We start from the raw sequence: 13063 nt of genomic DNA on the forward strand, positions 1-13063 counted from the left end.
GTTAGAGTCCGTTTAACTCCAATATCGTACAATAGTAATAGATAAGTACTTAATCCAGTAAACACTATTCATACCATATTCAGTTTGAAAACACGTACTCTAACTACTACAACAATATTTTTCTGCAACTTCATAAAAAGTAGTTTAGTCCCTTGTGAAGTTCCTCACTTCTCCATATAAACGCTCTCTCCCTCTTTAGCGCACATAGCGACGTCTGTGTAACTAAAGTTTCCAATGGCCGCGACAAGCGCCACCAAAGTCAGCAGAAGCATTCCGCCGTGGAAGGTGAGGGCGCTCCTTGCAGGCCGCCGCTGCTTTTTCACAGAGACGCTCTGACCCCCAACATCAAGCCACTTCCTCTTTTGTCTGATTTCATGGCGATCGGGAGAGAGGGAACACCGCCGCCGCACGCACACTGTCTCAGCACTCCGCAAAGAGTTTATTCGGGGTAAATAATCCACTATTTTTGCAAGATTCAGTCACTTGGGTGTAATGTAGTCCTCAGCGGGTTCAGCCAGAAGGTTGATTCACGTTTCCCTTTGATTTAAGGCCAATTTGAGCGCCTTTGTGTCACATATTTCACATAGTAGCGCCACTCGCTGATAACACATCGGTCGGACCCTCTGACTCTCCCACACGCAGCGGCACGCTACTTAACGGCGCTACCTAGCTAACATTAGCAATGCTGCAAACGGCTACTTGTATGTATGTTGGGATGAAAACTAAGTTTGTCACGGGATAAATAACACCGCCTGCCGCGTATGCAAACTATTTTGCGAGAGTTCTCAGGTTTTGTTTTAACTTCAACTATTCGGCAAATAAAGTTACCTGCAACACGTCTGTTTGTGTTAGCCAGTATTAGCTAACTAGCCGCACTGCTACTGCTAAGTTAGCTTAACTAACTTGAAGAAACAAAGTGTGTACGGTAGATTTATCTCTAACCCTTCTCCTGATATGTCTGCACAGAACCCAAATTATGTGCTTGGACAAGAAAAATGTTATCCATGTTCAACTTTAAGGATATTTAAACAATTATCTCTGGCTATGAAGCTGGCTAGCGTCTGTAGCTGTAAGCTAACGGTCACTAGTGTGTGGTCACTAGAGGGTCCATTCATTTTGAAAATGTTAAAAGTTCCCCTCAAAATCAGCTCTTAAGTGCGTTTAATTATAGACCGCGATGTTGCAGAGACGCGTTTGTGCTGTTTGAGGAACCGTTTTGAATGTAGCGTGTTAAAGTAGCGTGACCGGGTTACAGGTTGATACTTCTGAAAGAGTTTGTAATTACATTGCGAGCCACTGTTGCTAAGTTGCAAAGTATTACACGAAGACAAATTAACTGTAATGAAACATGTTTTTAAACTAAGACTTGACTAACCACCCGAGTTACATATTTGGCATTTTGTGTGTGAAAAACCTGCAAACGTTGAATATTTTTTTATTTTCTACACCCACATGCTGCATGATCATCAGTATAACATTAGTCTATATCTTAAAGTGTGTGTTCTCTTTGTTTACAGCGTAAACTAAGTCGTCAGGCCGGTTGGTACACTGAGCATTACTCTTGTGGTGAGTTAACTTAACATTTCCAACCTTAATTGTCTGTGATTGCTGTTGAGTCTGACTTCATCGTCCTGACCTTCATTCTACCAGACAGTAACTTTTCATTTGCATTCCTGCATTTTCCCCTTAATACTCCAGAATATAAAGTCAGTCATTTAGTCACGCAAGGAAGTATAAATCAGTGAATGATCCTGGCGTGGTTGCTGACTGTCACCCGCTTGTTTTTCCAGGCAAGTTTGATCGGACCGCAGTAAAGGAGCTCCCAGCGCGTGGATCTGTTGTTCTGTCCCAGGTTCAGACTGCTTGTGGTCTATGGCTCTGATGGACAAACACAAACAAGTCAAGCGGCAGAGACTTGACCGCATTTGTGAGGGTGAGATTTTATACATTTACAAGTGCAACTAAATCAATGAGCGGACGCGTTAAGTTCAATTTTACTATAAATGATTGAACGGAAGCCAAATGTTTTATTTTTCCTAATTGGCACATTTAACCTATTGAAAGTCTTATTTGGGGTTCATGTGGTCATCTTGGTACTTGCAAAGTCATGGATTTTAAAAAATCTTGTTCTCCATGCCCGGAAAAGACATGGGAAAAAGTTTTGTTTTGGAAAAGTTACAAGATTTTTTAAGATATAGTTTTGATTTGTTCTCATTCTGATGAAAAAAGTACCCAAAATTAACTTTTAGCAATTACTCCATAGGCTACAATTGGATGAGGATCAAGATAGGGCTCAGGCCAATTGCAGGTGTCCATATTTGTAACCATAGTAACACAAGTCATGGCTCATCAGTAGGCCACACATTGCTGCAAACATGCACATCATTTACAGATCGTGTGAAGATGACAAGGCTCTCTTACTTACAGGCCTTCAGTACAGATGACGAGTACAAATGTGACGGTACACTTCCTAATTATTCAAATTTGAACTGTTACAAATCAAACTATATGTTGTGTAAGATACCATGTCTTGTCTGCATTATTCAAATGTCATTTGAGTATCACATTGATTTCTTTTCTGAGTAGTAACTTTTTTTGAAGTCACAAAGAAGGGTTATAACTGGAAAGTCACTGGTCAAAGTCTGTATGAGCCGTGCTTAATGTTCCTACAGTCTACATCATGACAGCTCCGTAATAAAGATTTGATACATTGCCACAATAGTGCCACTTAAATTCTCCCAATCATTGTTCAAACATTTTACATATTCTGCTTCAGTGAGTTAAAATCCTGTTTGATGGATTTGGTGGTTGTTGTTTTATATAGATATTGTCATGCAAGGGGTGTTAAACGGAGTTGTTTTTGGTTTCTATCCAAGGGAGGATGCCACTACATTACACTAAATTTGAAACCAAACACAACAGAAAATAGTTTTACTCATGATGCCTCAAAGTGTGCAGTTCAGACTGCTGACTGACTGTAAAGTTGTGCGTTTTGAGCTGCTGTAGATGAGAGATGAGACATAATGTTGAGCTAAAATGGAGGGAACAGTCTGGCAGAGTCTCTGGAGACAGGCGAGAGGGAGAGGACAAGGTGAAGGGTCGCGGCCGCGGCTGCAGGGAAATGGGCCAGCTGTCTCTTTAAAAAACAACAACAGCCCAAACCGCCCTCGGCCCCCAGCCTCTGCTATGCTAATGAGGTTACTGCTGGTTGGCTGGCCCTGAATGGAGGCGGCCCGTGATTGGACGCCGGTTGTGGGGGAGGGTCTGGGCGTGGATGACAGCTGGGAACCAGCCAGCCAAGAGCAGGCTGACAGAGAGAGAGAGAGGGAGAAAAAAAACCTAGCGATAGAGGGAGAGCGAGGCGAGAGAGAGAGAGGAAGACAGGCTGACAGACTTCATAATGCAAGGTTAGGCCCTGCGCGCGGGTGTTTTTACATTTTTAATATCTGTGTGTGAAATGTGTGAGCAGTGCATGGGGCGGGCGAGCGAGCGTGTGTGTGAGCGGCGCGGCCATGTATGCGCAGCTTCCCTTTGGCGTTCAACCGCGTATTTGCGCCGCCGTAGCCGCTGAAAAAGGAACTGAATAGCCGTGTGTGTGTGTGTGTGTGTGTGAATGTCTGTGTGTCTGGCTGCGTCTGGGTGGAGTACCGCTGCTTGCTGCATTATCATCGGGTGCTGCCCCTCCCCCCTCACCTCTTATTCCTCCAACTGCGGCCAGAGGGAGAGGGGAGGAGGCGGTGGTGGTGGAGGAGTGAGCGAGCGAGGGAAAGAAAGGACGAGGGAGGGAGAATGAATGAATCACTGAATGAATTGTATTGTGTGTGCAGCCATGCTTGTGCCTCGTAGGCCCGGGGTATGTATGCCAGTGTCCTTTACTCAAGTTACTGTGCGTGTAGGCCGGCTCATATATTTTTACGGCACCTTTTATCACAGGGCTTTTTTTTTTGGTGATGAATCCTGTTGGCTCTGGCTGTGTTAGTGCGAGTGTCCATGTTTTCATTGTGTTGCAGTAGGGGCTTGTTTCAGGCATTTTCTGACCGAGCCCGGTGCTTTTGAGCTGGAGCCACTGCTTAATGGTGTGTGAGGGTTAACCGTGCTGTATTTCCTTTCCTCTTTTTATTATATTTTTTTGTTTACCTTGTGTGTATTTTTCTTTCCGCTCATTGGGAAATGCTCAGACGTCAAAGGAAGTGCTCACAAATATTTGTTTTCCACCCTCGGCCACCGGCTCCCTTCCCTCCTCTGCGGTCTCATGGTTACCTCTTGCCCTCTGTCCAAGTCAATGTGCCAGCGAGATACTCTCCCCCATTCTAGGACACACACACCTGTCATGCAGAAGGGACAGGATAGTGTGTACAAGCCCATGTGTGGGTTAGTCAAAGCAAAGAGCCGGTGAGAGGCAGAAAGGAGGAACATACAAAAGGACTTGCTGATATGAATAGTGTTAATTTCCTGTAGTTTAGCAATATTTGGCTCCAGCAGGGAAGTGGCATGTATTTATAGCACTGATTTGTTTTTGCAATTTGACTTCCTTTGAGGGTATAAAAGCAAATGCATGTCCCACTTGTGCCACATGTACAGATGCACAGACGTAAGGTGTGTGTCTGTTAATACCTGACGCAGTGGAAGACCCAGTTAAGGAAGCCTGGTCTACTCTTCAAGACGGCAGAATTTAGGTCATGACTCAGACCCCCCATGAACCCCCACCGCCTCCTCATTGAGACCCCACCGTTTTCTCCACCCCTCCCCCAGCTGTCACACTTCAGCCTCTCCCACCCGAGCCCCTCCCCTCTGTGTGTACTTACATACAGTAGGCAGGTCAAGTTTCCAGTCAGCAGTTATAGATTTATCAGAATCACTCAGCTACATTTACCAGAATGCAAACTTCACTGGATGGAATGCGGCAGGATTCTGGAAGCCCCCCTCCCCACTGCAGTTTCAGTTACATATTAGTATGAAACCATAGACCTCGGCCACTATGGCAGCACCCACACTATACTATGTTACAGTGATGGAGTAGATTTCTTGTTAAGTGTCAAAAATGCTATATTTTTAGTTATTGTAGTGTTGCAGTTAATCCTGTTAACTAGCCACGTGTGCGATGGCATAGTGTCTTGCATCATGTGACCATCAGTTCAAATTTATGGAGACCATGTCCTCTTTGTAAATGCCAACTTGTGACTACCGTTGTGGTTTCTTCCTCCTCTGTCCAGGTATCCGCCCACCCATCCTGAACGGGCCAATGCACCCGCGGCCACTGGTGGCCCTGCTGGACGGGCGCGACTGCACTGTGGAAATGCCCATTCTCAAAGATGTGGCCACAGTAGCCTTCTGCGACGCCCAGTCCACGCAAGAAATCCACGAGAAGGTAGAGGAGACACTCTCACTCGTACAGCACGATATAATCGAAACTCTAATTTGATCAAACCCTGACTTAATTCAGGTGCTGTTAAAAAGGAGATAAGCATCCACACTGGATTTCTTTCTTTGCTTAGACCACACTGTGTTTATCACAGACATGAATGTACTTTACCCTCATGGAGCTGGTGTAATATTTAAAGGTTAAACGTTGTCTAATGTGATGGACATTGTAACTATGTGTTTCACGTTCATGTGTCTAGGTGCTAAACGAGGCCGTGGCTGCTCTCTTGTACCACACCATCACTCTGTCCAGAGATGACCTGGAAAAGTTTAAAGGCCTCCGTGTAATCGTCAGGATTGGCTCCGGGTTCGACAATGTCGACGTGAAAGCAGCTGCAGAGCTGGGTGAGTGGACGCAATATGACTTTGATTTGTGCGAAAAAGCAAAGAATTACACGACAAAGCACGGAATTAAAATGAAGCTCATAGGAGTCCAAAATCCTTCCCTGCGCCGTGCCCCCCCCCCCCCCCCCCCCCCCCCACACACACACACACACACACACACACACACACACACACACACACACACACACACACACACACACACACACACACACACACACACACACACACACACACACACACACACACACACACGCTCACACTTCCACCAAGTTAAATCATCAAAATCAGTTTAGTTTTGAGTAATCCTGCTAAAAACAAACCAGCCAACCAGTCAAAAACATAAACTCTTTGGCGGTAATAACATCCTGTGTAATGATGATGTTTAGCTGTAAATATTGTGTTCATCATGACACATCTTGCAATTTTTGAGTAGCTGAGTAGCTCACTTTTGTGCAGTTGTTTTTTGTAACCGTCTTGTAATTGAAGTGTTTCCTCTGGTCCATAAAGGCATTGCTGTCTGTAACGTGCCAGCATCCTCGGTGGAGGAGACAGCCGACACTTCGCTATGTCTGATCCTCAACCTGTACAGGCGAGTCACCTGGATGCACCAGGCCCTAAGGGAGGGCACCCGCGCTTCCAGTGTGGAACAGATCAGGGAGGTGGCCGGTGGCGCCGCTCGTATCCGAGGAGAGACACTGGGCATCATAGGCCTGGGTGAGTGCAGTGTGTTCATGTGGCCGTTGTTTAAGGAGGCTATGATGAGACATTCCAACTGTGTCTTCAATCTGAAATGGCTTTTAATAACCTTACTGTCTCTGCTCTCCCTATAGGACGTGTTGGCCAAGCAGTCGCTCTCAGGGCCAAGGCGTTTGGCTTTGGTGTGATCTTTTATGACCCCTATTTGCCCGATGGTGTGGAGCGTTCACTCGGCTTGCAACGGATGGCAACACTGCAGGACCTGCTCATCCACTCTGACTGCGTGTCCCTGCACTGCAGCCTCAACGAGCACAACCACCACCTCATTAATGACTTCACCATCAAACAGGTGAGGAAGATGACACATATCTGATCCCTCAGCATACTCATCTGCAGCTCATGACCACAACCATCTATGAGACCATTTCCTTATAGTACGAGTATAAACATTTGGCTGGTATGAGTGGTGAGGGTGAAATTCATAACAGAATCCAGTATAGAAACACAGCAGAACCAAACGGTGATCCTGTATTGCCTGACATTGGAGTTTGAAAGGATAAAAACAGTATGTACCTGCCCTAAATAATGTCCACTATTTATACCCTTACTGTGCATTTGTCTGATTTGTGGGCCCGTCTCCGTTCCCCTGCAGAACCTCTCAAGATCTGTCAGATTGGATGGATAGTGTCCCTGTAACACTGTTTTCAGGTCTTTGTCTTTTGGATCGGAGCCCAGACTCTGACCGCTCCAACCAAGGACACTCAGACTTGTCCTGAATTTACTCCTGAGTTGTGCTGGCCATGTTCTTGAGATTAGAGTCGGAGAGGAAAATGAACCTTCACCCTAGCCCGAGCTTCAGACCGGTTTTGAGCAGGCTATCACTATTGGGCTCTCTTCATGTTATTCTGACAAGCCTCCTTGCTTCTGCTGTTGAGAAACACCCCCAAAGCACCATGCCAACACAGCGCTTCACTGTATGGTTGTATGCTTAATGTCCAGGTGACAGGAAGAGCCTGAGTTCCTCCAGATGTAACTCTTGGCATACAACCTGTTGTCCAATCATTGTTTCATTGGTTTGTGGAATCTTCTTTCTTTGTGTCTAACCCCAAGCAAGAGGTGACGGCTCTAACCAAAGGGTCAGATAGATGGAGTAAGCTAAGACAGGTGTCCTTCTGTCAAACGGTTTGGTCTGGAGTTCCGTTGAATTCTTGGTTACTTCTCTGAATCTAGTTTGTCTGGGCAGTCGTAAGCCACCGTGCTCATCAGGACCCTCAAGGCTGCACACATTGTCCCTTTGTTATCATGGCTTCACCCCAACCAAAGCTCCTCCATGACCTAAAGCTGGTTAGACTCAACCATCTCTGTATCTGATGCGTTCATCCTTCCCTCGACTCTGACATGCCTCCCACCTCCTGCTGCTGCTGAACACGGTCTCAGCTCAGGCTGCCACCTCACTGCTTCATCGTTCCTCTTATCAGTAGAAACATGTTGATGCACCACAGCACAACTTAGTGTTTCAACAACCAACCTGAGTAATTATGTGTAGTGATATTTGGTCATCAATGCCTTTTAGATTGTAAAGTACGGCTGTAACGTATAAAAATAAGGAATTGTTTTCAGTCTGATCCCTCTCTGGTGTTTGTCTGCAGTGCTTGATTCTCGTTCTCTCTCTGTGGTCTAGATGCGTCAGGGAGCCTTCTTGGTAAACACATCAAGAGGAGGTCTAGTTGACGAGAAAGCATTGGCTCAGGCCCTTAAAGAAGGCCGGATACGAGGCGCTGCTCTCGACGTCCATGAAACGGAGCCTTTCAGGTAACTTCCAGATAGATACATCACACACACACAACCACACACAACCACAAAGGACTCTGTTTCTAACAGCCTTTCTCCATCTATAATAGTTTTTCGACAGGCCCTCTTAAGGACGCCCCCAACCTGATCTGTACCCCTCACACATCCTGGTACAGCGAGCAGGCGTCGGTGGAGGCTCGTGAGGAGGCAGCCAGGGAGGTGCGCCGCGCCATCACCGGTAAGACCGACGCACCACAGCCACACATGGGGAATCTTCCAACTTTTTGCTTTACCGGCGACAGAATTGAATGATTCTGCAAGTACGAGCGTGAACGCGGTTTGCCTGCTTTGTCTCTCCTGCTGTAGGACGTATCCCAGACAGTCTGAAGAACTGTGTGAACAAAGAGTATCTGATGGCAGCCTCTCAGTGGCCCACCATGGAGGCTGCCACTGTTCACCCAGAACTTAATGGAGCTGCTGCTTACAGGTGAGACCAGAGGGCCTAGACATCACTGAACAGAGGTTAGACTGAAATATGACTCAACGGGTTTCTGTGCTGTACTTGTAATGTATTTCATTTCTCAGTTAATGCCATAACTCTGAAGGTGCTGGTGTCTCTTTACCCCGAGCTGCTGGATCACAAGGCCCTGTGTCTGTTTTTCAGATTTCCAGCAAGCCTGATCAATGTTGCGACAGCAGGGGGTCTCCCAGGGGCCGGCGCAGGGGTGGAAAGCCTGGTCTCAGGGACCCTGGCGCACGGAATCACTCCTGTCTCTCACCCACCCCACGCCCCATCCCCGGGTCAGCCCACCAAGGCCGAGGCCGACAGAGACATGCCCTCCGACCAATAGCGCCCCCTGCCACCACCAGCACATTCCGTCAATCCTGGAAACAAACCCCCCCTCCCCCCACCCCTCCAACCCCATCTCCTAGCATCAGACACACACACCCCCTGACCCTCCAGTACATTGGCAGCACCAGATTGACCTGACATGGATCTACACAGTCCAGTTTCTCAGATCGCGTAACCAGCCCAGGAGTGACCTATCCACAGAACCCTCATCCCATCCACCCCCCTTCTCCCCTCCACCGAAACCCCAGAACATGCAAATCCCTCCCTCCCCCCCCCCACCTGCCGTCCCCCTCAGTACCCTACGTCAGCAATAACTCTGCTCTCAAGGATTCAATGATTGGATTGGTTTATTTCCTAGGTGGCTGTTGTCGTTTTAATGGAAAAATGATCTGTTATGGTTGTAGGTGTTATTGTTTGTTTGTAAAAATAGCATTTCTGATGTGAGGCTTTTCAGCCTGCTTCCTCCAGCTGTCCTGCTCTGACTCTGACAGTAGAGGCAGAAAGGTTGAAACCCCTCTATGTACATTAATGGCTGATGTTACTGCTCTCTTCTTTTCTTTGTTTTTTTGTTTTCTTGTTTTCTCACCTCTGCCTTCTTGTGGTGGGGGAAAAGTGTACTAAAGTAAACCAGACAGAATCACAAACGTACATCCTGTCCTTTCCACCAGGCACACCTGGCTCACCACAGCCCAGTTTTGCCCCTCTTTGCTCCCTGGTACTGTTGTTCATTGGCACGCGTGGCACAAGGATCCATAATACTGTCAGAGGAGCTCTCTCAGCCCCGCCGGCCGCAGTATGTCTCACTTCTTCAGCTCACACTACTCATCACTTATTGAAAAACGTGATCCTGTGTCGCCTCCTGTTTGCCGTGACTAGCTGTGAGGTAGTCGTCTGTTGAGTCAGTAAGGCATCCTGAGAGTTTTGTCAGAGAGCAGCTTGGTTTCAATTTCAGTTGCTTGCCTTTTGTGTGTGTGAAGTGTCATTTAAAATCACATGTAATTGCGCTCTGTGCACGCCCAGGATCTCACCACTAGAGGGCACTGTCTGAATGCTCGGCGCTGAGAGAGCCGCATCCAGTATTCAGTTTGTGACAGGGGATCGTTTCAGTGAACGTGATGGACAGTTAAGGTTAAGTCTTAGTGATGAACGACATCATCCCCCTTGACACGATTGCACACTGCCGACATTTAAAAACACAGGCTGGGCAACCAGGGATCCAGTCCTGCCTTATTGTTTAAGAGATCACCGAACCAACTGCCCCGCCCTCACCTCCATCCCGACCGCCCACTGTCATGGCCCACTCTACACACACACACACACACCTGCTCAGTAAACCAGTATGTATCCACCAATCCCTTTAAGTGTGAGGGGACAGAGTAGTGTTTAAATTCCCTGTAGAACCAAGGGGACAGTGTTCTTGCATGCTGGCTTTGTTAATGACAGTGGTGTGTGTGTGTGTGCGTGCGTGTGTGTGTGTGTGTGCGCGTGTGTGTGTATATAGTATATGTGTGTGTGGGTTTGTGTGCGTGCCTCCTTCACCCTGTTATAACAAGCTGTTGTCTTTCCAAAGGAATTGTCCCTGGGAGTAACTCTTTAAAGCCGTTGCCCTGGTGTGAAGGGAACACCTATCTAGTACCTCAGTAACAGATATTGAATGTACCGTGCATACCCTTTTTTCTTTTTTGTACAGATTTTCTATATACTTCTTTGCTATTCTTAACCACAAAGGGGTTGTGACATCGTAGCAGTGACGATACGATCAAAAAAACAGAAAAGTGAAATCGCCCCCCATTAAATGAATTGACACCATCTTTGCTATAGGTCACCATTGGATACTCAGGCTTCAAAAGAACCAACTGGTGTGGCTTTTTAGTTCCTCATTGTGGAGAATCGAGCACAAAAGTTTTCAGACGATTAGGCATTTTAACTTCAGACCGTGTTGTCGGTGCGCGTCGGCCCTCCATCGTACCGGCGAATGCAAAACGGAGTCAAACCGAGGCAGTCGTGGTCTATGTAGATGATTATAAAGTTAAGCGGTAGGTGCTCTTCTTAGTTGTTCCCATTTCGTCGTCATGCTGCTCCATCTGTAGTGCATGTGAGGTAATCTTTTAGGGGACATGCTATTGGCTTAAAGAGCTTGTATCATCTTGCTGTTTCCCCTCTGCTCCCCCGGCCTTTCTCTCTCCCCCCTCCCTTCCCCTCCCCTCCCCCATAGAGTTTCAACCCAAGTTGCCATTTTGTCGTGGTCAGTTTCCAGTGATGTACAGTTTTCCCCCCAGAGTCTATGAGCGACACGGAGCATGTCCGTCTCCTGAGATATTAGGCTCTTCTGTCATGTGATGAGTATATATTTTTTAAAAATAACCCCCATAGTTTGGATAATGAGCATAATAGTAATCTTAAATTTGCTGTTGATGATGATGATATATTTTTTTCAGTTCAGCAGTGCACTGTTATAAAAACCATTCTGCTTTATTGTAAGATTTAATTTTTATGGATATGCTGTCTGTGTTCTACATGTTGTACTGAAACATTTCAGAGAAAACAAGAGCTCCCTCTCCCTTTAAAGATGTTCTGGTCCTTTCCACTCACTATCCTCTGGGCCTTATCTCTCCCTGTAAAAGTAGCTCTTATAGAAAGTTGCCATGGAACCACTCACTGCCTTAATACAGTTGACCACAGCAGGTGAAGTCAGAAGACACACACACGCACACACACACACACACAGTCAAAATGTCGGGGTCCACAAGCGAAACCCCCCTCCCCACCTCCAGTGAAGCACCTCACACCCCCTACCAGGCCTGAATCAACCGCACCTTCCATTTCCTCTTCAGAGATGTAGTGCGTTGAGTCGTCTGCGTACAGTTTGATTCGGTGTCTGGCGTCAGCTGGGCGACGTGTACGTGCACAGACCACCTGATAAGCACAGTGCGGAGCGAATATTACGCTCACCGGAAAAACAGCCAAAGCCACAGCTGATATTTCACTCTGGGGTGTGAGAATGCCCCCAACCTCCCCTCCTCCTCACCCCAGCCACCTCTACCACTACCACCACTCACAGGGCTCGTAAAGCTTCTTTCATGGCGTGGTGAGATGTGTATGTGTGTGTGTGCGTGCATGCAAGTGTGTGTGTGTGTGTGGGGAGGGGGCACAGCGGACACTGGTGTGATCTGTCAAAAAGCAGAAATTTACGGTGAAAAAATTGGTCACTTTTTTCTCTCTCTCTCAGGGTTCAAATGCACACATATCCTCCAGCAGCTGCCCTCTGTCTGTCCCTCCTACAGGTCCCCCCCCCAGAATGTAGAACAGTCTCCTGCATTTTAGAACCCCACCCCCCGAGTCCCCCACCCCCCGCCCGCCCGTTCCCCCTCGTCCCCCCTTGTGCACAGGTCTGAACTTTTTTCTGTTAGCTTTCTTTTGGCACTGACATCTAACCATCTAACAAGGAATGAATGAGTGAATGAATGTTTGAAAGTGACTGTGTGTAATGTTAAAATTGGGAAATGTATTTTTACAACATGTGAACATGTGTTTTTCCACTCACTCTCATTGTGAATTGATTTTTTTTTTTCTTTCACCAGACTGCAAAAAAACAAGAAAAAAATCTCCTGTAACTAGGCTCTTAAGCTTAATTTTTTGTTTTGTTTACTTTTTTATTAGAAACAATCATGTTTGTGATGGTAACTTCCGATGGTAAACTCCACACCGTATTTTAATAAAATCTTAAAAATTAACCGTTTGCTGTCTATGTTCTTTTCAATCTTACTTGAATCTTAAAACTAAACCGAGCTTTCCATAGTTTTGTCGTTGATTACGATGAAACCTTTTGATTGCAGTGGACAGGAAGTTCATATCAGTTACAAGTGTGTTTCCTCACCAATGATCTTAAGGACAGGAGATGTTTACATCTCTGACTCTTGCTATTGCACATCATCAGTGATGTCATTGGGTGTCTCA

General features: G+C 46.6%; 1 protein-coding gene across 3 annotated transcripts; it reads left to right on the forward strand.

The window, feature by feature from the left end:
- Nucleotides 1-261: 261 nt before the first annotated feature.
- Nucleotides 262-12836, forward strand: ctbp1l (C-terminal binding protein 1-like). 3 transcript variants are annotated; one of them, XM_076164911.1, is made up of 11 exons: nt 262-448; nt 1518-1566; nt 1791-1927; nt 5214-5368; nt 5622-5766; nt 6274-6480; nt 6597-6811; nt 8144-8274; nt 8364-8491; nt 8620-8740; nt 8918-12836. In XM_076164911.1, the coding sequence occupies exons 3-11, from the start codon at nt 1873-1875 to the stop codon at nt 9102-9104; spliced, it is 1344 nt and encodes a 447-aa protein (XP_076021026.1). In that variant the 5' UTR covers nt 262-448; nt 1518-1566; nt 1791-1872; the 3' UTR covers nt 9105-12836. The 3 variants fall into 3 exon arrangements, with proteins under 3 accessions (XP_076021026.1, XP_076021025.1, XP_076021027.1); XM_076164910.1 differs by having other exon boundaries at nt 264-448; nt 1791-1933; XM_076164912.1 differs by lacking the exons at nt 262-448; nt 1518-1566; nt 1791-1927 and adding an exon at nt 2981-3407.
- Nucleotides 12837-13063: the final 227 nt, after the last annotated feature.

This window comes from Genypterus blacodes, unplaced genomic scaffold (assembly GCF_046128005.1).
Source record: "Genypterus blacodes isolate CSIRO-AG114 ecotype Tasmania unplaced genomic scaffold, CSIRO-AGI_Gbla_v1 ptg000139l_1, whole genome shotgun sequence".
NCBI classification, from domain to species: Eukaryota; Metazoa; Chordata; class Actinopteri; order Ophidiiformes; family Ophidiidae; genus Genypterus; species Genypterus blacodes.

Coding starts and splice junctions, on each gene's coding strand:
- ctbp1l (XM_076164910.1), top strand. CDS start 1,873: ATGGCTCTGATGGACAAACACAAACAAGTCAAGCGGCAGAGACTTGAC. Junction 5,767..6,273: donor GAAAGCAGCTGCAGAGCTGG/GTGAGTGGACGC, acceptor TGGTCCATAAAG/GCATTGCTGTCTGTAACGTG. Junction 8,741..8,917: donor AATGGAGCTGCTGCTTACAG/GTGAGACCAGAG, acceptor TCTGTTTTTCAG/ATTTCCAGCAAGCCTGATCA.